Here is a 26,679-nt window from a genome sequence, read left to right as displayed (position 1 = left end):
TGGTCAATCTCATCCATTGTATTCTCCTCGAAGATAATCCCAACTCTATAGTATTTCCAGTCCTAAGGATCTTATATGGATTTTGTTCCTGGAGTTTCAACAATGAGTAACATGTTCCAGGTTCACAAAAGGTCTGTTATTGTTCCCCATCTCCCACTTCTCAAACCAACTCACTTCTAATAGTGCCACAGACACACACAAGCAGAACATAAGCCAAGCTGTCTGCCCACCAAGCCCTGCGGAGTCTTCTGCAGGATCTCCTGAGGGACCAGCATCATCACCTCCCATCGGCACAACTTCGCTGGTCTACCTTCCATCTCTCTCAGTCAGTTTTTCTTGCTCCTTGTTTAAGCTTCCTGGATTAAGCTTCCTGAAGCTTTCTGAAGTCACATCTCAAATCATGTCACTTCCCTGCTCAGTACTCTCCAACAGCTTGCCATTGCCTGTAACTAAGTTTGAAGCCCGTTGGTCAAAGCCTCCACCTTTAAGCCCTGACCTGTTCATTTAAGGGATTACTCAGTGTTACTGTACTTACTGTACTCTTTTCCCTTCGTATCTTTCTTCTTGCTGTTTCCTCCTCCTCGGGCGCTTTCCTCCTCACCACCCCAGTCTCTCCTTGCTGAACTCACTTGCCCATCCTGAAAGACCCAGCTTATAGGTTTTCACACTTGGTGAAACTGGTTTCTTCCTTAGCGCATTCACCACTGGCCCCTTTGCCTGCCCCAACCATTCTTCTCTCTGGTTCTTCTGTGGCTCATCCCCAGGGTCCCATTGCACCCCTTCTGCCCAGGGCACTCCAGGTCAGCACTTTCCACACTGTTTTATCACAGAACGCTTTTAAAAACTGTAGAATGGAATAAAGTACCCAGATAGTTCAGAGTGAGTTCATAGACCAACTAATCGCTGTAAGAAATGAGAAGCATTCAGTCACACACTTTTATAAACTTAGAAATGGCTTCATTAAGTTGGAACCTCATATCAGGTACATTATCATGTTTCCTCCTATGTTTTGTTTTCATTGCAGCACAACATAAAATTTCCCTTCTCACAGGTATAATAGAGCAAAGAAAATAAAACATGGACTTTGTTGATGTTCCTTTGTTTGTTTTAGGAAATAAGGGCTTCATCTTACCTTTGAAGTCCTCAGTCTTTTCGTTTCTTTGATTTAGGCACCATATGAGAAATATAAGACCCAGCTTTTCATTAAAACTTCCACTTCTCACAGCCAGAGATTCATAGGGAATAAACGTGTGTGTTAGTAATGTTTGATATGCAATAAGGGATGAATATCATCACAAATATATGTTACATTTATCAGACACAGACCAGCCGTCATCACAGATGGCACCTATTAATGTTGCTAAAGAACTTCTGTGCTTCCCACTTCCTCAAGCATCTGGTGGCCTCTCCATGCCACAAATTCTTGGTAGGGCCCAAATTCCATGCAGGCACATTACTGCATAGTAACAATGACTATTTACAGGGCTTAGTGTTTTCCTTCCATATAAGGTAGTTTAGATTAAAAAGTCAGTAGAATTCTTATTATTCTCGTTGTGGTACACTCACTCACATATCCTGGAACCCAGGGTTCCACAGAACCAAGTTGGGAAAACATTGCCCTGGTATACCGGCATTCATTTATGTAATTTCAGTTATCACCTGCAAAGCCACAAATCTAATATTCTCCACGAAATTTTTCCTTGATATTGCTAATTTGAACAGTACTCAGTTTTGCAATTCCATAGCTCCTGGCAGTGCTCAGTATGTATTTGGGGGAAGAAATGATGGACAGGAGAGAGGGAGTAGGGAATCTTACTAATTCTTATGGCATTTCTGTAAATTTGGCAATTACAGTGAAAGTAATACAAGGCAAAGTTCACAAAATCATTTAGCATAAAATTCCTGTTGAAATCAAATGTGGATATAATTTAAATTATTCCTGTTAGGGGTCAGTAGAATTAAAACAGGTTTTCCAGCAAGATTTTGTTAAGTAGAAATGTGCTTTTGTTAAGAAACTCTGAGACATGCTACAAAAACCTTTACATAAGTACTAAGATTACCCATGGTCTAGACCTGCTCTTTTGCTACAGTTACAATTTTGTAAATTCTCAACTTGTTTCCTGATTTTTCTCCATTCTGGGATTTAATTTTTCCTGATATCACACGTCCAGTCCACTTAGTTAAGGGGTGTGGGCCGGGGAGGGCAGGGGAATTTATTACGCCAGGGTTTTGGCATCCTCAAGTCAGGTTTGGTCATTACTTGATTATTTACTTTATGTCTGTCTGCTTTGGCCTAAATACAACCTAGAGTTGTTCTCTGGGTCATGGAGAATCTATTATGTCTTCCCATGGATTTGATTATTTTACATTACAGTGGGCAAGGTTTTTTGTTTTGTTTTGTTTTGTTTTAATTTATGAAATTTATTGTCAAATTGGTTTCCATACAACACCCAGTGCTCATCCCGGGCAAGGTTTTTTGAAGTAGCTACTGATAATTACCCCGCTATTCTGTGACTGAAGTCACTTATCCCTTCTTAAGGAGGATAGATAATCTTACTATGAGTATAGTTTTATAAGATTTGCTTTCAAACAAACTTACGTTTCTCTGTTTTCTTACTGCCTGCTTTGGTTTTGATAGTTTCAAAGAGAGCATGGAGAAATCCTCATATTCCGACTGGCTTATAAATAACAGTGTTGCCGAGCTAGTGGCTTCCACAGGCCTCCCGGTGAACATCAGCGATGCCTACCAGGATCCTCGCTTTGATGCCGAGGTAAGAGGAATTCTCTGGTTGCACTCTTAAGGTTCAGTTGTCACACTGGTGATGGTTTGCTGGTTGAAGCAAAAAAGGGACATCGTATACATCACAGTCACCCCTGAGTTTACTGGCAGTTTTGTTTTGTTTTTTTTTTTTTTGCGTCTTTCCCCTGTGATCAGATTTTTAGCATTGTCTACTGTTGAGTAACAGAAAAATCTCTCTCTACTCTGATTTGTGGCAAAATGGCTATCTATTATGTATTACTTTGATGCTCTTTACAATTGGGTACATATTATATTGCATGTACCCATGCATTAATTCATGAACACTTTATATTAAAGATAGTTTATATTAAACTATGAAATAGTTATTAATAAAAATGTGGATATAACATAGTTATTTCCCAACAGATGCTAGAACAATTACCATGTTTTTAAAAATTGCTCCCAAGAAATGGTAAATTGGTTTGTTATTGTTTAATGTTAATTTTGAAGGCACATTGTGCTATATGCAGAATATATTAAAGCAACCTAGACTTGCAGGTGTTTAAATTCTAAGTATCTACAGTATCATACAGACAAATTTACATGAACTTATATCTTTGTGTGTGCATGTGTGTGTGTATTCAATAAATTACACATTTCCTATTCTATATTGCCAAGTGAAGATCTAAAGAGTAGCAGGAGTTTTAGGTGGAGATGTGTTCTAGGCAAAGCTGAGAAAGCATGGGGCCCGGGGGATGGGGGGGCTGAGGGGTTGGAGGGCTGGGGGCTGAGGTGAGTTAATGCTGCTGAAGCACCAGGTAGATGAGGCTGGAGAGGGAAGCAGGGGCCAGATTGCTCCAATCTGAAAGCTGCATTAAGAAGTTTGAGTATTTATCCTGGGCAACGGGGAATCAGTAGTTGAGTTTTTAATCAGGGAGACACAGGAGTTGTATTTTAGGAAGATCACACCACTTCGGTGGCTACAGCACGGAGGATACATTAGCAATAAGAACTGAACATTTAAGCTGAAATGAGAGCTGGTTGATGACTCTGGAGACAGGGATTCAGTCTCAGTCTCTGGACTCCAGAGCCCTCCCCCTCAGCCTTGCCCTGTGCTGTCCTACGTCTGGGGTGGGTCACGATGTGGCAGGGGGCTTCAGTCTAAACCAAACTTAGAACTTTAGTCGTGTCATCTTTTCAGATCTCTGCAGGGAGATTTTAGACTCCCCAAAACTCAGCACCTCTCTGTAGCTGCCTGGAGCTTTCTTCCCCCAGGCTATGTCCTCTAGTAGTTTCTGTTCATTCTTAAGCATAGAGTTCAGCTGCTCCTACCTTGCAAATCCTTTCATGAACTCCCAGTCTGGGTTGGGTGTCTCTGCAGCATGCTCCCCCTGAGCTGTCCCCACACTGACCATCCTCTAGGTCTCTTCAGTTCTGATGTGTTATTTCTGAGCTTTGAGTTACCTTCCTCGGGGAAGTACACAGCCCAAAGCTCCTTTAGTTGTCCTCCTTTGAGGGAGAATAACACCACCTTGGTTCTGTGATTAGCAGAGCAGAAATGATTGATAGAGCTCAATATTTGTATACTTTAGCATTATGATTGGGCTAGGACTAATTCGATGAAATTTTGCCTTTGGCCATGTTTCTTTCTTCCTTGCTTTTAGAGAGAAAATACTGAAGAACAGATGTCTAAACACAATTTTATGAAGGAATGCTCTCAGTATCCTCTTACTGACATCAGTAATAGTTGAACAAACTACAAGCCTTGCTATGCAGAAAAACCATTCATTACCAATCCTTTGTTACCAAGCCATCATGTGAGATTAGATGTCAAGGGGTGATGGGTTGATTCCTACCCCAAATCATAGTACTAAATTTGGTATGGATTTATGTTATTCTGCTCTTAGCTTTGAACCATGAAGTCAAATTCTGAGGAAGCAAAAGGAATAAAAAAAATTACACCATTTTATTTTTTTTACACCATTTTAAAAAGCTGGTTCATTAGCCGTATGTTAAGGTATAACAAAACATGATGCAGTGAACACCCACTACCCAGTTTAAGAAAAGAACAGGATGATTACTTTTGAATCCTTGTACTGATCTTCTCTAGTACTTTCTCCTTTACTTTCCCTGCTGAGGTAACCACTGTCCTAATTTGAATTTAACACTCTTTTGCTTTTCTGTGTAGGTTCATTGCATATGTTTGACTCCATGCCAAATATGTCATTATATCTTGTGTTTCTCTGAAATTTATAGAAATTAAATTATATTGTATGTATTCTTCTGTGGCTTGTTTTTTCATTCAACGTATGTTCCTGAGTCATAGGAGTTTGTAATTCATTCATTTAGTTTCACTGCTGCCAAGTATTCCACTGTATGAATAAACCTCACTTTATTTGTCCACTATAGTGTTGATGGACATTTGGGTTCCGTGTTTTGCTTTTACATACGTAACTGCCAGGGACATTCTCGTACATGTCTCTAGTGCACACATACAGGAGTTTTTGTAGTGTCTATATCTTGAGAATGACATGCTGGGTCATAGGCTATCTTCACCTCTATCAGGGAAGGAAAAATTCTTGTCCAATCATTGCTCTTTTTTTTTTTAATGTTTATTTATTTTTGAGAGACAGAGAGAGAGAGAGAGAGAGACAGAGTATGAACAGGGGAGGGTCAGAGAGAGAGGGAGACACAGACTCTGAAACAGGCTCCAGGCTCCAAGCTGTCAGCACAGAGCCCCACACAGGGCTCGAACCCACAGACCATGAGATCATGACCTGAGCCGAAGTTGGATACTTCACCAACTGAGCCACAGAGGTGCCCTTGCCCTTTTTTTTTCTTACAAAAACAGCACATGTAGCAAGCACATTTACTATCTCAAGAAAACTTCTTGCTTATTATAGTGATCTTGGATAGACCATATTCTTATGTCTACAGTCAGACTCTTACCAGAACTCTTCCTGATTAGTGATACAGCCATTTTACATTTTTCTCTGCTTATAGTCCATTCCGATAAGGCAGCCTACTCCACTGATCTATAAAAAGAACAAGGTGGACTCTTGAGCAAAAATGCAACAGTTAGTTCTGTGAGATTTGGCATAAAAAAATATCATGCTTTTTTAAAAAATTTTTTTAATGTTTATTTATTTTTGAGACAGAGAGAGACAGAGCATGAACGGGGGAGGGTCAGAGAGAGAGGGAGACACAGAATCCCAAGCAGGCTCCAGGCTCTGAGCTGTCCCACAGAGCCTGACCCGGGGCTCGAACTCACAGACTGTGAGATCATGAGCCGAAGTCGGAGGCTTAACTGACTGAGCCACCCAGGCGCCCCCAAAATATCATGCTTTTATCCAGTAGTTAGAAGCAATGATATCTGAAGGCAGTAAACTGTGGTAGGTTAAGCAGTGACTATTTAGTAAAATCACATTCTTCCCTCTGATAAAATAAAGCATGTACTTAGACCATCATTATTTCTTGTCCTTACACCTAAAATGCTTTCAGTCTGTCACACACCTAATAACCAAATTTCAAATACAAATCTGGAGATGCATTATATATGATATTTATATGGTCTCTTTGTATGGTACTGGAATTTAAAGTTATGTTTCCCTTCTCATGCTAAGGAAAAAAAATAGAAAGGAATTAATGCAGTTGGAGGTAAGAGAGAGAGAGAGAGGCATTTAGTAGATATGTCCTACAAATTTGTGTATATGTTGTGTTGTGTGTGTGTGTGTAGGCACATGTGTGTATGCATGTGTGTGTTATGTATCATACCAAGAAAAGCAACATTATTTATCTGCTTAGGCTTCCTCCTTTCTCAAGTATATTTTGCCTCAGTGACAGGTGTCAACTGTTTATGTTAATAATGAATGAGACTCCAGACGGAGCCACAGTGCCAAGAGGCTAAGAGGCCCCAACCTTCTCCCCATGAAGCCTGATGTAAGATGGTGTAGATCATAAGATAAAGACAACCATTTCAGATAAATATTTTTTATTAATGTGTTAAGTATTTTCCTCAAGATAAAAAATTACCATGACAAAATGAATATGCTTCATTCTTGCACTAACAGTAATTCTGTAATCATCAAAGAGGTAGAGGGTAACTTTTAGAATTGCATTGTCTTCCTGCAAAGGTTTGAGTCCTCTCTTCTTGGTCTGCTAGCATGTGGATCCATAATTTTTACCAGTAATCATAATTGAGTAGTTACTTATCACTGATAGAATATAAGGAAATGATTTTTTTAAGCCAGGATTAAGGGAGCATCTCCCAGAGTTTTCTTCACTGGAAAAAGTGCTTGCTTTTTGGTTCTCTATATTCACTGACTTCCCTGAGTAGTTTGAAGCTGGTTAACAAGAATGATACTTTGCAGAGAGGTAGCATGGGTAATCTTTTTCAAAGCATTTCCTATTTTTCCTACAGATTTTCTCAACATAAGTCCATATAATGAACTTAAATTTGCCAGAAACACATTTATCTATCCTAAAGTTCTCAGTGGCTCAGTGGCTAATTCTGGCAACCTGAAATCTCTTCACTGAACATGAAGAAGGACCCAATTCATCAGACAATATAATGTCCTGGGATAGAACACTGAAAATTGGATTGGCCTTATCCTGAGGTTTCATACTGTAGATGTGTCAACTTTCAGTTAATAGGAATATTTGAGGTTTCTTTAATTTACACTTGAGGAAGCAGACTCAGAGGGCTAAAGTGACTTACCTAAGGCCACACACCTTCCTCAAGGCAGGGCACAAAACCGACAGGAACTTCAATTCCCTAAGCTGGTAAGGGGCTGCCTGGGCAATGGAATCACCACTCCATCTTTTTTCTATCCACAGAGGTACATGAATGTTGGCCTGCAGACTTAACTTTTTGTCCTGTAAGCTCCCCTCACCAGCTGAGCCATCTTGGGCATACTACTTGAGTATATATTGTAACATGCAAAATTCTATAGCAATATTTTGTAATGTCAGTGAAGATACTCATGTGATTAAGGACTCGTTTCTTATTTGGAGGTGAGGGTGGGGTGCTAGTAGCAGGTCTTTTTCTCTAAATGAGGGTGCCTTTACACAGAGCTGCAGACCAGCAGACCTTGATTAAAGACAAGCCAACTTCAGTCCTCTTCATCTGGAGGCACAGTGGGGAAGGAAGATGAAAGTCTGTAGCCAAAGAGGAGAGTTAAGGGTGATTGTTTGTTGACTGTGAAGAAGAGATGGTGGCACTAATCTGACAACCTGTAGGTCTTCAAGACAGCCAGGTCTTTCCTTGTCTTCTCAGAGGAGGAACAATAATAGGCATTAGTTACAAAGTGGTGACGGCTAGATGCATGTCTTGTGAGATGCATCTTGGGAGATGGTCATCATCTCTTCCCCTAAAGGAGCCAGCAATATGAAGACGGCTCTTCAAAAGAATGGCCAGACATCCTGAGGCCAGATTTGCAAGGTACATTAAGGATGATCAAATTTCAGGGGCTCCCCACACAGTCCAATCCCCAACAACCCACCAATCTTTAAAACATATAGCTAAAAAGCCAATTACACTGGTATATTTCAAACATAGCCCTGTTGCCTACGTTCAAACCACTGTATCAGTTAGGGCAATAAATAAACTCCAAAATCTCCATGGCATAATACAATAGGAGTTTAGTTTTTGTTCATGTTAAGCCCAAATGGATGCTCCTGATCATTGACACTGGCTAGGGAAGTGTTCCCTACTCCCTGAATGAAACTGTCCAGAGCACTGATGAATGACTCTCCCCGGGAACCATCTTGTGGATTCTTCAGATCTCTAACTGGGTGCCAACCACAGCACGTTCTTTTGTGTGCATTTGGTAGTTTCTTCTCCAATTTAGACTAACATGGGAAGCTTGTCAGTTTGGAGATTCATGATGCCAGTGGCTATTTCCTGTTAATAAGAGAGAATTTATCCTACCAAGCTTTGCCTTAGCTGTACAGCTAAAGTGGAAACTGGATTTCCAATCTTGGTGTCTTTCATGCCTTATAATAACTTCTGGGAAGTCCTCACAAACTCTGCCCAAAGGTAGACAGCAAGAGAATGATCTTTATTTTGAAACCTCAGTTTCGAAACTGTTGGTCTTCCTTTTAATAGAAACTACAAAGGGATCTTTAATGTGATATAAAGCCCATCCCAGGTGCCACAGGAGCTTGCTGTGAAGGCGATGGGGCAAATAATCATAGTTGTCCTCCTGCTGGGTGTTCTCTTTGTGATTGTATTAAATATTTAATGGAGTTCCCTCCTTGTGGGAAACAGAGCAACTTAGAGGGCAAGCCACAGTGATTATTTGCCTTCTGTCTGCCTGTTTGAGTTGACTCTTAGGAGTAGTGCCTGCTGTGCTTGATAGCATGCATGATTGTAAGGCCAGACTCTGGTTTATGGGTGGAAATTTATGACAGAATGGTTATATAAGATACTCACAGAGCCAGAACTAAATTTCTGAGCTTTAAATTCTGCCACCTTATGAAGATTGTGATATGTTTATTCTGTTACAAGACTCTGTTACATCCTCCATGAAAAGAATGGAAGACCAATATGTATATATACCTAATTATATTTATTTATAGTGCCTGAAGAAGCACTCATGTTCATGGGTTATCATGTAGGTGGGCTTTGTAGTTTTCCCAGTCATTTTCTCCTTGCGAGGCAGTACCCATGCTTGGCTCCTAAAGATATTGGACAGAATACCATGTATATTAATGTTCTATTGCCACATAACAAGTCAGCACAAATTCAGCAGCTTAAAACAAACGCCTACTTATTATCTCACAGCTTCTGTAGGTGAGAAATCTGGGCGTGACATAGCTGGGTTCTCTGCTCCAGGGTCTCACAGGCTAAAAGTAAGGTGTTAGTCAGGTGACATTCTCGTTTGTACTTTGGCACTTTTCAGAGCTTATTCAGGTTGTTGGTAAAATTGAGTTCCTTGCAGTTGCAGACTGAGGTTTCCATTTTCTTACTGGCTGCTGGTAAAAAGTCTCTCTCAGCTCCTGGAAATTGCTCTTAGGTACTAGCCATATGGCCCTCTCACAACATGGCGGCTCACCTGCTCAAAGCCAACAGGAGAATCTCACTCCAGTTGGCTGTGACAGAGGCTTACATAATGTCAGGGGTGACTTACATAATCACAAGAGTGGCTGTCCCATCACCTCTGCCACATAACATAACCTAATCAAGGAAGTGATTATCCTGTCATATTTACAAGTCCTGCTCACACTCAAGTGGAGAGGATTATGCCAGATACGTACAAAGTGGAAGGTGGCAGGTGAGAATCTTAGAGGTCATCTTTAGCATTCTGCCTACCATACTATAATAATGATGAAAATTGCACCCACACAAAATCTCTCTATCCCATAAGATCTTCCCTATGTCCTGATATGGAAAAATGTCCACAAGTGAAAAAAAAAAAAAAAACACAAAGAAGTGTGTATAGAATAATGTATAGAATGATATATGTGCATATATACATACACATATATACACATATTTTTCAATCAGACCCCTCAAACCTAACATGTCCAAAACAGAGCCCACAACCTTTTTTCTTCCAAGTCTACTCCTCTCTCTGTTTCCCTGTCTCTATTAAGGCAACTCAATCCTTCCTGACGCTTACGACAAAAATTTTATAGGCATGATTCTCTCATTTGGCACATGTAACTCATCAGGAAGTCCAACTGGCTCTATTTGCAAAATTTATCCAGAATCTGACCACTTCTCACCACTCAACTGCTACTTCCCAAGTCCAAGCCACCCTCATCTCTGGACTATTTCATGGCCATCGCCTCTTAATCTCTGCTTCCACTCTTCTCCTTTGCACTCTGTTCTCATTACAATAGCCAGATAACCAGATGCTTTTAAATTTCAAGTCATAGCATATCAAAAGTCTGCTCACAAACTCTTCAAAGTCTCCTTATGCCACTAGAGTAAAAGCCAGACTCAGAATTCTTTCAGATGTTTACAATGCCCTTACACAATCTAGCACCTCTTATCTAACCCCAGTCCTTACTCCTGCTTCTCCAGCCATACTGGTCTTTTTGTTATTTCTAGAACATGCTACTCACACACCTATCTCAGGGCCTTTGCACTGGCTATTCCCTCATCTGAAATTCTCTTCCCCCAGTATCTGCGTGCTCCCATCCTCACTTCTTTAAAATCATCTTTCATGTTCAACGTCGCTCCTTATCAGGGAAATACAAATCAAAACCACACTCAGATACCACCTCACGCCAGTCAGAGTGGCCAAAATGAAGAAATCAGGAGACTATAGATGCTGGAGAGGATGTGGAGAAACAGGAACCCTCTTGCACTGTTGGTGGGAATGCAAATTGGTGCAGCCGCTCTGGAAAGCAGTGTGGAGGTTCCTCAGAAAATTAAAAATAGACCTACCCTATGACCCAGCAATAGCACTGCTAGGAATTTATCCAAGGGATACAGGAGTATTGATGCATAGGGGCACCTGTACCCCAATGTTTATAGCGGCACTCTCAACAATAGCCAAATTATGGAAAGAGCCTAAATGTCCATCAACTGATGAATGGATAAAGAAATTGTGGTTTATATACACAATGGAATACTACGTGGCAATGAGAAAAAATGAAATATGGCCTTTTGTAGCAACATGGATGGAACTGGAGAGTGTGATGCTAAGTGAAATAAGCCATACAGAGAAAGACAGATACCATATGGTTTCACTCTTATGTGGATCCTGAGAAACATAACAGAAACCCATGGGGGAGGGGAAGGAGAAAAAAAAAAAAAAGAGGTTAGAGTGGGAGAGAGCCAAAGCATTAGAGACTGTTAAAAACTGAGAACAAACTGAGGGTTGATGGGGGGTGGGAGGGAGGGCAGGGTGGGAGGGAGGGCAGGGTGGGTGATGGGTATTGAGGAGGGCACCTTTTGGGATGAGCACTGGGTGTTGTATGGAAACCAATTTGACAGTAAATTTCATATATTAAAAAATTAAAAAAAAAAAAAAAAAATAAATAAATAATAAAAAAAAAAAAATAAAATAAAATCATCTTTCAAATGTTACCTGTTAGTAAAGCCTGGCAGCCTTGATATTAAGTCCCCTTCATCCTGCTCTATGTTTTCTCTGTAATTCCTAACACCTCCTAACATGTAATCTATTTCTGTATTTTTTTGTATTGTTTGCCATCTGTCTTCTCTCGCTAGAATGTAACCACAATGAAGGTGAGAATTTTGTTGGTTTTGTTCACTGATATCTCCCCAACAACTGGAACAATGTTTAGTACTTAAGGGGAAAGTGGGTGATGGGCATTGAGGAGGGCACCTGTTGGGATGAGCACTGGGTGTTGTATGGAAACAAATTTGACAATAAATTTCATATTAAAATAAATAAATAAATAAATAGACACACAAGAAGTAAAAAAAATAGTCATTATTGTTAAGTGTTGTTGAACATTTTATATATTTTATTTATGAATATATGATATGTTATTGAATATATCATAAATTGATGCATAAGCATGTTGTATATTTGTAGGAAAAGATCAGCAAGAACTTATACTAAACTGTCAATAGTTGCCATGATAGAGATGGAAAGATTAGAGCTTTTGATTTTATTTTTACTTAAAAATTTCCCAAGGGTTTGTATTGTTTTTGTAATCAGGCAAAATTATAAAGATATTTTAAAATTTTAGACCCTTTATATCTGATGTGAAATTATATTTTGCCAGGCTATTGTGAGCCCCTAAAAACTATACACTATTACTCAAAACTAGAATTGAAATAATGTAAGATCTAAGTAAATTAACTTGTCTTACTGTATCTTTGGGGAATTTAGATGGATTATTTTCTATTGCCCTGGTCAGCATGGAGTGTTGCTTGGATTTTATCCTAAGATACTCGTTTGAGACTGTGCCAACGGCATGTACATAAAGTGCGTTTTCAGATGACCTGCTGTTGTATCAGGTGGCTTCTTAGAGCGCATACTCTATTTACAAATACCCTGAAACAGTTATTCTGGTCTTGCTTTTAGCTGGCATTGTGCTTATGAATTCATCCTCCAATAATTAGTTGCACTCTAGTGCATTATCTGCAAAGCTTTCTGCCCTTCTTTTCATACTAGATTCAAAAGAATACCCTAAAACAAATACACTAATGCACAACAAGCCGTTATTTAGTCATTATAAGGTATAATATTCTATTGCTTAATTTAGTATTTCCTCCCATTTGTATTGTTATGGGGAGAATTTTCAGAGCCATTACGTGCAAAGTTTGTCCTCTGCCTACAGCAGGAATGAACAATTGGACCCAACATTTGAATAGAAAAGGTTTGGCACAGGGGAGATGGCAGAAAATAACTACAATGTAGGACACGCCTTCTGCATGGATGATTTGGTGACAAATGTATTTGTTACAAATTTAAGAGCAGTAAGAAACCCATCAGCACCCAGATCTCCTCTACCATGGTGGCTGATGCCCAGTTACACAGTTAAATCTAAGGTGTCATGGCCCTAAGTCCGTCACGCTTCAATCCCATGAGTTTTCCCACATGAGGTTCTTTCTCTGTTTTGTTTTGTTGTTTTCTTTTTCTTATCAAAGCCTGTTGAAGACAACTCAATAGTTCTTGCCCTCGTCATGTAGCACTTAAGGATAATGGGACTCTGGGCTCTAAGATCCTTTGACTTAAAGCATTAAAGCCCATTTTGCCTGTCAGATCTTCATAGCAAAGCACCCCCACAATCTGAAATGCTGAGTGCTAGCCCAGGAGGACAGTTCATTGTCTATTCTCTATAACGCCTCATGGTCTATCAGCTCTGCTGCTCCTGACAAAGGGAAATGTGCAAAATTGAAACCATTAAGAGATAGAGCTCTGTGCACCTGCTGAAATGCATTTGCTACCAATAATCTCTCAAGTGCTGATACTCAGTGTAAGCCAGTTTGAGATCCTTTTCCGGGAGTAGGGTTTGCTAGGGAAGATTGGATGGTGGGATATAAGAATTCCAGATGACCAGGAAGGCAAAAAGGTCAGGAGGATTACTAAGACTTGAATTAAGGTATAGAATGGGGTAGCTTTGCTGAATGAAGACCAGTATAGGGGTCCCATGGTTGTAAGAGTACAACAGACTTTGCTACATAGGTGATGAAGACAATGCCTCAGTTCTAAGCCCAAAGGTCAGTTATTTCTTTAGGAGTACTTTTGTCAGAAATTTAAGGAATCATTTGTAGGTATGTTCTAGAAGCCATTAGGACTGATCCTATGTGTAGGTAAGGTAGACAAAAAGAAACTGCCTCTCTACTTAGTTTCGGGAAAATGAAGGGACTGACTTCAGAACGTCTCCCTCAGCTTGTCCTAATACCAGAATTTCTTACTGGTAGATTGACATTTGAGGGATAAAGTATTGCTTTAGATTATAGCTTAAATTGTACATATCCTTATAGGGAAAGGAAACATTTTGAATATTAAAGAATAGTGTTACATTATCACCGATTCATTTAACATTTCCTTTGACCACCTTTGAGAGGCTGGAAAATGTAACAAGTGTGTTTTGATGGCTCTGAGTAGATCCATCAACTGGAAAAACCAAATCAGGACACAGACTAGACAAAATTTTTAGGTATACAGATATTTAATTGGAAAGAAGTAGGCACTACCAGATAGTATGTTTATTTTAATTGTAACCTTCTAGAAAGGCTGCTTAGTCTCATATGGTCTAACAATTAGGACTCTAATGATGTGAGTTTTAAACTGAGAATGATGGAGTGGGGACCTTGTAGAATAGTGGGGTGGATATTTGGGGGCAGGTATTCCTCTCAGTAATATTTACATTTGTAAGACACCTTACAAATTTTGAAACCGTTTCATGCTCATATTCTTATAAAACAACTTGGAAAATAAGAAAAAGCACAAAGGAAAAAAGATGAGAATCAGCTACCATACCAAAATCTGGAGATAGCCAATGTTGACATTTTGGTTTGCACAAGATCAATATTGATGACAAAATTGAGACAGAGAGTTCTAGTGCCTTGGTCAGGGTTGAGAGGGCAGTAAATATTTCTGAGCGCCATTGACTGATATGATCTGGAGACCTGGGATTCTTTGATGAACAGAGATGATTCTTTCCTTCATACTTTCTTATTCCTCTTCATCCTTGTTTGGTATTCATTCTTCAGACATTTTGTGCTCTTCTCCTGCAGTCCCTGCAGGGGATGATATGTGCTCCCAGCCCTTGCCATTTCATATGGTTATACAATCAACCTGGATTAGTTGAACTTTCTAGAAACAACAGCATTGCTACAGATAGACAAGTGGGGGGATTGCCCTAATGATCTTCAGTTTGGAAAGTTCACCCTCATCATACTCTGCCATTCCCCTCCCTCTCTCCCATCTTGCTGGGCTCTTCAAGCATGCTGATCATTACTGCTCTCTCTTCCTTATTTTCATAGCCAATTAGTCCCAGCCTCACTTCCTTCCCTCATCCACAGTGAGAACGATTTAAAGACATTCTCAGGGCACCTGAATGGCTCAGTCAGTTGAGCATCTGACTTTGGCTCAGGTCATGATTTCACAGTTTGTGAGTTCAAGCCCCGCATTGGGCTCGCTGCTGTCCACACAGAGCTCACTTCTGATCCTTGTCTCCCTCTCTCTCTCTCTCTGCTCCTCCCCTACATACACTCTCTCTCTCACACAAAAATAAACCTTTAAAAAAAAAAAAAAGACATTTTCAACATCCTCTGTTGCCTCGCCTCTCCTGTTGTGCTCAGCCCATGTAAGCCTCTAGTGTTGGATCAATGCAGCTCTGCACTCTCAGTGTGGCCTCCCTCTCCTTCAGAACTAACCACTTGACTTCTGATCCTCATCCCATCCCTTCTTGCCCTGACTATATTTGCCTTCAGTTATCCTTCTGTGCTACTAAATCCAAGAGCCCATTTTCGGTGCTTATCTTGTTTGACTATTCTGCAAAATTTGACACTATTGTTCCACTCTAGTTCTATTTAGAAAATAACTTGTTCCCTTATGGGAAAGTAATTCATTATCCAAAATTTAGAAAACACAAGTAGTAATTTATTTATTTACTTATTTGTTTATTTATTTAATGTTTTTAATGTTTATTTATTTGAGAGACAGAGAAACAGAGCACAAGCAGGAGAGGGACAGAGAGAGAGGGAGACACAGAATCTGAAGGAGGCTGCAGGCTCTGAGCTGTCAGCACAGAGCCCGATGTGGGGCTCGAACCCACGAACCGTGAGACCATGACCTGAGCTGAAGTCAGACACTTAACCGACTAAGCCACCCAGGCACCCGCAAACAGTAATTTAAAAACTCCCAAAGACAGGGGCGCCTGGGTGGCTCAGTCAATTAAGTGTCCGACTCTCGGTTTCAGCTCAGGTCATGATCTCGCAGCTTTGTAGGTTTGAGCCCCACATCGGGCTCTGTGCTGGCAGCACAGAGCCTGCTTGGGATTCTCTCTCTCCCTCTCCACAGCCCCTCCCCCACTCGTGCTGACTCTGTCTCTCTCAAAATAAATAAATAAACTTAAAAAATTTTTTAAAAACCCGAAAGAATACTTTCACAGTGTATACATATATCAAATCATCATGATGTACACATTAAGCATGTTATAAATTTGTCAGTTCTACCTCAGTAAAGCTGGGGCAGGGGGAAGATCAGTAGTTGCCAGATCTGAACATGGATAGAGGAATGAACAGGTGGAGCACAAAGGATTTGAGAGGCACTGAAACTACTCTGTATGATACTCTAATGGTGGATACATGTCATGACCCCATTGTCAAAACCCATAGAATGTACAACATCACAAGTGAACCTAATGTAAACTGTGGACTTGGGATGATAATGATGTATCAGTGTGGTTTCATCAGTAGTAACAAAAGTACTACTCTGGTGAGTGATGTTGGTCCTGAGAGATGTTGAGGTGCATGTGTGGGGGCAAGAGATGTATGGGAACTCTCTGTACTTGCATTCATTTTGCTGTGAACTTGAAACTGTTCTAAAAAGTAAAGATTATTTTTAAAGTAAAGAAACAAAAACTCCCATAGGCAAACAATTCAGAGAGGACTACTTTGGTTATAATTTTTCCAGGATTTTCCAATGTATATAGTAAGTGTTTGTACACCCACAGACACCCACACTCTTGTCACTTAATATGTTAAAATTTTCCACATTAACAAATATTCTTCTATAGCATGATTTAAATTAGATGGATAATATTCCACTGTGTAGATGTGCTATGGTTTACTCAACCTACTCCCTCTAGTTGAGTATTCAGGTTATTTCTAATATATCACTATCATTGGTAATTGTATGATTTATACGTTTATATGTAAACTTTTGTGTATAGCTATGATAATTACCATAGAATAAATTTCTAGACCTAGGAATTGGTCAAGGGTATTTATACATTTTGGACTCTGGATACACATCAGTAAATCTATTTCCAGAAAGGTTGTAGCAATGTATTCACAGGTTAGAAATGCTACAAAGCATGGAGGTTAAGAGTATGAGCTTTGGAGTTCTTTTTCCTCCCTGTCACTGACCCTGTGTTCATGTTTCTGCCCGAAATATCATGTCCCAGTTTTCAGCCCTTTTGTGTCTTCCTTGAACAAGTTCTTCCCTGGTGATTTTACTCAATCAATTAGAACCAGAGGCTGATGACATCAGGATGAGTCCCTAACCGCCCTCTCCCCTGCCATCTCAATTATAACTTGAACTCAGGATCATCTCACTCAAACTTCCTGTATTCCCCACATCAAGGGACTCCAGCCACTCTTACTCAAACCAGAGACTTCCATGCTATCCTCAGGAGGGATGGGAGAACACATACTCTCAGCTCCCCAGAATAAAAACTTCTTTTGGGGAACTACAATAATTTTTGGTAAACAGAATTCTTGCTTATTTCACTGGCAAACAGCCTAGGGTTTGTTTTTCTCGCCACCAGCCTCTCAAGCCGTCTCTGTCCTGGTTTCTTTCACTCACTGCATGTTCCTTGTCTTCTTGCACCATGACCTCTCTCCTCAGCTGCTTCAGATCTCCTAGGAAGGGTTAGAGTGGGGCCATGGTGGTCCCAGAGCTGGCAGAGCAATCGTGCCTCCTTCTCAGCACCGGTTCAGGACACCTGACAGTTGTGTGTCCGTCAGCAAAACAGACCCACACGTTCCAGTGCTGCTCTGGCCAGTCCAAGTCTGTAGCTTATACCTCCTAGACCTGGAAAATCGACTTCAATCTCCTCCTGCTCACTAGCATCGCTGTAATTCAGACTGTTAGCCTCAGGGAGAGGAGGAAAACCACTTTGTTTCTTTTGGAGGGTAACTTTGATGGATGTGTTTGTTATTGTCTGATTTCCTTTGAACCAGTCTCTCCAGTTTCAAGGCAGATATCAGAGTCTTATCTGAAAGGGAGGATGTTAACAGTACCTACCTGTAAGGTTGTTTTAATAAGTAAATGAGATAATGCACGAGAAGGTGCCGAATAGGGTGCCGGACATGAAGCAAACACCCAGTAAATGTTAGCTCATCATCGTCACTGTCATCCCTGTCACTGAAGACTCACTGGTAAGGATCTAAAGCTGCTCTTGATTTCTCTAAACAGAGTCAGTTGCTGGTTTTTCTATAGTGTTCCAAACATTCGTTACTTGGACACTTATTTTATCTTAACTATTTCTGTCTTCACTCTACATTGTGAGTTCCTCAAGCAACTGTTTAACTTCATTTTTATATCCTCAACTTCATTTTTATATCCACACCAGCAATGTATCTGGTGCATAGGAGGTGGTAGATAAATAGATACTTGAAGAATCTTGACTCTTAGCTCACACTGTTCTCGAGAATCATTTCCAGTTTGATTGCAGATCTAAATGTGAAAGTTAAAACTATAAAGATTCTAGGAAAAGAATAGGAGAATATCTTCATGGTCCAGGAGCAGAGGAAGATTTCTTGAACAAAACAAAACAAAACAAAACAAAAAAATTACTTTAAAAAAAGAAACTTACATATTGGTATCAAGAATAGAAGACATCTGGAAGATTATTTTCTCAGAGGAAAACCAAAACAATCCAAACATAAAATTTAGGTGTGTAAATTAACTTCCAATTTCAAATGTTTTAAATGTGTAGCTCTTAAGTGCTACAATGTTTTAAAATATTACAGTACCTTTTTACCCCAATAATCATGATCTAAAACCTTGATATCTTATTGTTTTTCCTATAGTACTGGGATGGCAGGATGACCTTTCTCAATAGAACTCAAGGTCATATGAACTCACCAATGCTCTGTCAGTCTTTAGTAGCTCTTATCTAACAGTTCAGATGTGGACCATCAGTTTTAATATTACATGGAGCTTTTACTGAATGATGTTTGTTGATCCTGGTTACTATACCTTCATATTTTAAATATGTCATCTGACAGCCTTCTAGAAGAAAGAAGATCTCTGAACCTCTACATTTATTGTATATTTTTGCAACTTCAATTTTTTGTATATTATTTTATACATAGTAAATTAGTGATGTTAAAAATATAGAGTATTAAAACTAATTATACATATGGCAGCATTATAGGCTCAAAACACTTTTACTAACAGATGTGCCCATTGACTACTGGTTTAATTAAAATGCTTTATACTCAGGGCAGAAACAGTTGCCAGAATTTTTGTCTGGTAGTATGATCATGATCAAGAGTTTTACACCCAGTTCTCTGTGGCTGCAGGGATTGGGGGAGGTGGTGTTGACATGGGGTCATTTGGTTGATTCATATTTGGTAGGGACTTGATCCCCTTAGGATGTTCATAGTGATGTTTTAAATTAAGAGACAGGTGAGTGTATGCATTAAAAAATAGATTATAATGTATCTTTTTAAAAGTGATCTTAAAATGTCTATTATAAAGAGTGGTAAGCTGTAAGTCAGAAATGGGTAAATGTTGCTTAATTTTAATTAACTATTTTCTTATATCCTAGGCTGACCAGATATCTGGGTTTCATATAAGATCTGTTCTCTGTGTCCCTATTTGGAATAGCAACCACCAAATAATTGGTAAGACATTACCTAAGTAGTTCAAACTTCTTTGATAAAGACAAATTTACATTAAAATACACCTTATCTTTTTTACCTGCTCGCCCCTTTTACACTTGATCTTACTGAAAAGACCAAGAATTGATACCTGCTCCCCTCTTTTATGTCCAGGACTCGTCAGCCTATGTTTCATTCTTTTGTTTAATCTCATAAGTGCAGACTCCTGGTGAATCAACATTAATCTGAACAACGAACAAATATTTATTCTTTTAACCAAGGACCAATAATTTTGAAGTTGGAGAAGATCTCAGAAATCAACTAATAGGACTTTCTTATCTTACCTTGTAGAAATTGAAGTGGGGGTATCATGCAAAGTCCAGAATAAAATCATAGAGGGAGTCAGTAGCAGGGTAGAGATTAAAAGTCAGGGCTCCTAACTCCTATACAGACTTTCCATTACATCTTTATGTTTACATCTATGCTTTTACGCACAGAGTATGTGCAAAGGAAAAAGAACATGTATTTTTTTTTTAATTTTTTAATGTTTATTTATTTTTGAGAGAGAGACAGAGTGCAAGCAGGGGAGGGTCAGAGAGAGAGGAAGACACAGAATCTAAAGCAGGCTCCAGAATCTGAGCTGTCAACACAGAGCCTGACCCAGGGCTCGAACTCATCTATGGCGAGATCATGACCTGAGCCGAAGTCAAATGTTCAACTGACAGGGCCACCCAGGCACCCCCAAAACATGTATTATTAGACATATACTGAGCATGCATCTTTCTGTTTGGATGATTCTAAAATAGGCTGGGGGCGCCTGGGTGGCTCAGTCGGTTAAGCGGCCGACTTCAGCTCAGGTCACGATCTCGAGGTCTGTGAGTTCGAGCCCCGTCTCGGGCTCTGGGCTGATGGCTCAGAGCCTGGAGCCTGCTTCCGATTCTGTGTCTCCCTCTCTCTCTGCCCCTCCCCCGTTCATGCTCTGTCTCTCTCTGTCTCAAAAAAAATAAATAAAGGTTAAAAAAAAAAATTTTTTTTTTTAAATAAAATAGGCTGTACTTGACCCAGAATATGGAACTGTGGTCCAAAGGAGCTTCTAAGTTTTCTCTACCTCCTGTTCTTCTTTCCCTCTCCTCAAAACCTCAGTCAGGAAAGTATCAAACCTAAGGAAGAAGTCAGTGGTTAGAGAAGTCATAAAGAGTGAAGGAATTATTAAAATTATTGAAACACAATTAAAACATGATTTTTTTCCTAGGGGACTAGGTACTAGTGCATCTATTTGCCTCTCTTCGCTTCCCCCTGACATTGCCTGTTAAACTGAAAGGCACTGCTGCTTATCAAGAACTTAGTATTCTGTCAATGTTGTCAAGACTTGAGCCATAACAGAATTTTTTCATCCATTTGCTTAATTTATAGAAAAATATTGGTATATTAATGAACATAGAATATTCTAAGATTAGTGTCCAGTGGCAACCTCAAATCTAATCCTAGCTTTTCATTCCTTTCTTTTTAACTTTTATTTTTATTTTTTACTTATTTTGAGGAGGGGTGGCAAGTGGGGAAGGGACAGAAAGAGTGGGAGAGAGAGAATCCCAGGTAGGCTCTGAGCTGACAGCACAGAGCCCAACTCGGGGCTCGAACTCACGAACCAGGAGAGATCATGATCTGAGCCAAAATCGAGAGTCAGACACTTAACCACTAAGCCACCCAGTTGCCCCATAGCTTTCATTCGTAACAGTAAACATCTGTTATGCTTTCAAAACTAAGACTGCAGTTTGCCTACTACATGCTAAAAGATTTGTGTTTCATTACATATGTCTTCTAGCATATGATGACTTACCTCCCTAGTGAGAAGTTAGGTATTTTAAAAAACACAACCATGCTTTAGAATTATAGCTATTTTTTTGTTTGTACTAAATGGGGACACAGGGGAATGTTTTTCAAGATTGTTCAGTTTTTCTGGTTAGAGCTGTATGTTTTGAGACATCTGGCACAGTGCTGGAAATGAACTTTGGAAAGAGGAAATGTACATAAATTAAGTTTGTTAGAACTGTATGTACCCCATTGGTAGCAGAAGCAGAACTAACCTTGCTTTGAAGATTGACGGTGTCCTAATTCCCAACTTCTTTAATGTTCACTTTAAAACATTCCAACATTATCTCATTTATTTTTTTCTTTAAAGTTTATTTATTTATTTTAAGAGAGAGAGAAAGCACGAGTCAAGAGTGACAGAGAGAGAGGGAGAGAATCCCAAGCAGGTTCCACGCTGTCAGCAGGGAACCTGATGAGGGGCCTGAACCCACGAACCGTGAGATCATGACCTGAGCTGAAGTCAGATGCTTCATTGACTGAGCCCACCCAGGCGCCCCCAAACATTATCTCATTTAATCTTCCTAACCCTCTGAGATAGTTAACGTTTTAATTCCCACTTTACAGATGAGGAATTTTATTTTATTTTATTTTTTTTTTTAATTTCTTTTTTAACGTTTATTTATTTTTGAGACAGAGAGAGACAGAGCATGAACGGGGGAGGGTCAGAGAGAGGGAGACACAGAATCCGAAACAGGCTCCAGGCTCTGAGCCGTCAGCCCAGAGCCCGACGCGGGGCTCGAACTCACGGACCGCGAGATCGTGACCTGAGCCGAAGTCGGCCGCTCAACCGACTGAGCCACCCAGGCGCCCCACAGATGAGGAATTTTAGTGCTAAAAAAGTTAGGTGACTTGTTTAAGGTAACAGCTGTGGTGGAGTTGAAATGTGAGCTGAGACAGTGTGACACCAGAGCCCATGTTCTTAATCACTATGCCACACTGCCTCACTCAAGCACTGTGTTCCAGGGGATTGAAAAAATAAAAAAAATTATATATATATTTGCACACACATGTGTATTTACACAGTTAAGCTCAATTACGTATCTAATTGCATGTATGTGTATGTCCATGTGTATATATATGTCCGATAGATCAGAGTGATTGTGCACAGTCATCTCGAAAAACATTTTCAAGGATTCAGACTGATGCGTGGTAGAGCTTTAGGCTTCACTGTGAGCCAGTTTGGATATCACAACCTTGAAGATCGACTGCATTGCTGTGTACCTCAGATCCCCTCTCCTAAAGACAGCAGGCACTAGGGAGACCAGAGATTAAACTGAGTGTCTGAAGTTACCTAGGGGAGGTATGGAGTCAGCCGGGGCTTATTATATTGTGGTAACACAGTGAGCAGTGCTGAAACTGACCACATAAACCAAACTCTTCCCACAGGAGTGGCTCAGGTGTTAAATAGACTTGATGGGAAAGCTTTTGATGACGCAGATCAACGACTTTTTGAGGTAAGAAAATAAATTTGTGAACCAAAGGTTATAGCTGAGTCACCTATAGTCTCCTAGTAGCAGCTTGCCAAAATTTGTCAAGCGTTTATGGATAGTCGTGAGACCTTGAGCCAGCTCTGCCGGCTGTATGGCCATCACCTTCCTTGGGTTTTCAAGCTTCCATTTATTCCCATCTGCCCTCTACCTGGAAAGGTTGGCCTGGAACAGGCTTCCTTATAAACTTTGCACCAACAAATAACCAACATGAAACCCCCACGATTATTTTTCTCTAGCCAAGAACATCTCACAGCTTCTTTACTAACTGGTTCTAAATCTACCTTCCTTCCTTTTCACATTTACCTCATGGGTATTGTCACTTGGTTTCCTCATCAAAATATTTTATACCCTAGCCACTAAAAAGAGGTTGCTTTAGTTAAATGGAATGGAATTACTAAAATCAGTCCACGATCTAAATGAATTAAGAACACATTTGGTAAGACTGTAAGTATGTTTTTAAATTTACAAAGTCATTTTTTCCACAATGACATGAAATTAACAATTTTTTCTCATGTGCAATGTGAGCTATAAAGCTGTTACATGACAATAGTAATTAAGAATTTTAATGTGCATATTTCCCCAAGGCCTACCTCTGTGTACAATAAAATTATATTTTCAGACCCATTTCTGATGAGTGCCTGCTTTCATATTAGATTATGCCAGTGAGTTATTGCAGTTTTTAATTAGTGGGCTTTCTCTTTCCTAGGCTTTTGTCATCTTCTGTGGCCTTGGCATCAACAACACAATTATGTACGATCAAGTGAAGAAGTCCTGGGCCAAACAGTCTGTGGCTCTTGATGTAAGTCAGTATTTATGTCCAAATCACATGCTAAAAAGCCCTAATTTTATGAGAGAAAAAAAGCCCTTATTATGGGCCTTAATTTCTCAATTTTTAATTACCTATTCATTGGGCTTTAATTATTCTAGAGTCATGGGTTTGGCTCTGATGAAAGCCAGACCCACTCTTAACAATGCTCATATGCTCACAATTTTGCATGCAATTTTAGGGAGTGCACAGATTCCTTGAAGGCCATCCATATACGTTGTACAGTTAGATACAGATTTTATGTGTTAGGTTTATTAAAAGGGATGATCCAAAAAATAGTCAGGATGTTAAATGCGTTATGAACTTATTTTGAATATGTATAGATAGTCTGGAAATGCACAACTTCTCATACCACAGAAGAAAACTTCACTACAAAGACATGTGACCCAGGTGGGGACAGGCTACTCCGGGCATTATCTAGCTCCCCCACTACACATGTGTACATCCCACCAAGAGCTCCGACCTGTTTCCCAGGCCTGACCTGCATCTCCTCTCAGACTAGGTTCTAAGACTATAGTGCTCTCCCCTGAATCTCCTTGTTTTGACCCAAGACCTATTGTCCCAACTTCTGGTCTATAGCCATTATCAAAGATTCTTTTTTCTATCTGTGAAATACTTCTTAACTAGGGCAGATAAAATATCAATGATATGTGACATTATCTAGAACATGATAATATAATACATGTACAGTCTTCAAAGTATTCTGTGTAACAAGTGAGATATTGGTAGAAAGATAAAACCGAGGGAGAGGATAAGTAAGCAACACAGTGGTACCTGAAGTACTCTGATTTAAGACTAAAAGACCTAAAATCAGTTATTTACCGATATACTTTTCTACCCTTAATTAGACCATGAACCTTGGAAGCACAGGGATTTTATCTTTTTTATAATCTTATTCCCTAGTGCCTAGCAGGGCACTTAGCACAGAGAATGCTTTTATTAAATGGTTTGGGGATGGATGGAGGAAGGGAGGAAGAGACAGAAAGAGGAAAGAAAGGATGGAAGAAAGAGATTCCCCTGCCCAACGAAAAGGATTTTTTTTTTTTGGCTCTCCCTCGGAGTCCTGCTTTGTTTATATGTAATATCTTTACAACAAGGAATAAAAATAATACATCCAGGATGAATTAATAAGTAAATGAACTGTGGATATGCAATGAATAAGAATCACTAATAGACCATTAGGTCTATGTGCAGAAGTATTTTCACATCCTGACTCCGTCACCTACCTCAAGTGTGAGAATTAAATGAGATAATATAAGAGAAGATTTTAATACTCCATCAACAAAATTACAGTAAGGACAATAATTGCTATATTATTACTTGCAGTAATGTGTTTATTACTGAGAAATCACCATAGATTGTGAGAAAGAACAAAGGACAGGGATTTGGAACAGCAAATGTTGTCATGACTCCACCATCTTCAAATTTTGACCTCCACAGGGTTGCCTCACTCAGCTTTTGTTTCTTTAAAAACTTTAGTTTCTGCATCTGTAAAAAAGGACACACTATACACTAGTCCCACACAAACTCTACTTCATGTTGTCGTGTTGGACTTCACACATACAGAGCATCTCATATATACCCACATACGCACTCCTCGCCCACCTCCTGGTGGGTCTCCATCCTGTTGGGAAGGGGGTGGAATCAGTGGGCTGAAGCAGGAATTGCCATTCACCAAGGAGAGGCCACTCTCTGACTGGCACCACCGCTAGTCATCGACCTAGAAAATTCTAATACAGCCACGGTGTCCTCACCCATGAATTGCTCGTTTGGGTTCATAGACCACTCTGTTACCTTCTGCCCTGACATACAAAAATTATTACTGACACTCCCAAATTTCCAGCCCAAGTATTGTGGTAGTCTCACCCTTTCAGAAGTTGCTTGTATGTGTGGACTTACATGTTCTGTGTGCTTTCCCGATCAGAATTCTGGTGTTGCCATCTTGGTTTCCTCCCTCCCTGCTCCACTCAACCCCTACCCCACCAGATACCACATTCCCATCTCTAATGATCGGGTGGCATCCACCCCACTCTCTCATCCAGGAATGCATATGCAAGAATATCTGGAAGGATTTCTTATCTCAGGGCTTTACAAAGACAAAAAGTGTTTTGTTGAGAACTACTAAACCCAAACTCAGGAGTGAGATCTTCTTATACTATAGTATACATTAGCTTCTGAATGATTATATATTTTTAAAATTTATAAATATTATAGATGCATGTGAATAATATAATTTAAGGTGCATATTTCTATTAAAAGTATGTATTTATAACCAGCCTATTCCAATAAAGGATTTAAGCTACTTGATAGGAATGTAAATGATCCAACAAATGTTTTAAGGTAAAGTAATGATGATGATGATGATGATGATAACAACAGCAACAATAACAGAGGAGAGAGAGAGAGAGAGAGAGAGAGAGAGAGAACACACTAACCAGAGGGGACAGAACCACACACAGTGCTATCCTTATATCATCTCCTCCTTCTCCCCAAGAACGTGGGGTGACCTTCCCCTTTTTTTCCATTGTGGCTAAGGGAAGATTCCTCACTTGGATCTGGGCAGGCTCCTCTTCCACTCGTGTTGTCTCATTTTTACTTAGTCTCTTCAGGTTGTTTTCTGCTTGATCTTGCATAAGATCTTTGTCTAAGTGTAGCTTTACCATCCCCATAATCTTTTTGCAGTGTGTTTTTTTCAGCTGGCAACAAGAGTGAAGGCAAGTAATCCATCCCACAGCCCCCAGTGACAATAACCACCCCAGAAGGC

General features: G+C 39.8%; 1 protein-coding gene across 8 annotated transcripts in view; it reads left to right on the top strand.

The window, feature by feature from the left end:
* PDE11A (phosphodiesterase 11A) overlaps positions 1–26,679 on the top strand; it is a 411,261-nt gene that overhangs the window by 221,258 nt on the left and 163,324 nt on the right. For all 8 annotated transcript variants that reach the window (XM_007083909.3, XM_042994780.1, XM_042994778.1 and 5 more), the window contains 4 exons: positions 2,639–2,771; positions 19,679–19,754; positions 22,986–23,053; positions 23,796–23,888. In XM_007083909.3, the coding sequence (XP_007083971.2) occupies positions 2,639–2,771; positions 19,679–19,754; positions 22,986–23,053; positions 23,796–23,888 (370 nt within the window). The remainder of the gene's footprint in view (positions 1–2,638; positions 2,772–19,678; positions 19,755–22,985; positions 23,054–23,795; positions 23,889–26,679) is intronic.

The sequence above is a fragment of the Panthera tigris genome, chromosome C1 (genome assembly GCF_018350195.1).
Source record: "Panthera tigris isolate Pti1 chromosome C1, P.tigris_Pti1_mat1.1, whole genome shotgun sequence".
NCBI classification, from domain to species: domain Eukaryota; kingdom Metazoa; phylum Chordata; class Mammalia; order Carnivora; family Felidae; genus Panthera; species Panthera tigris.
The sequence above is the reverse complement of the archived record's forward strand: the minus strand, read 5'-3'. Positions and strand labels throughout refer to the sequence as shown.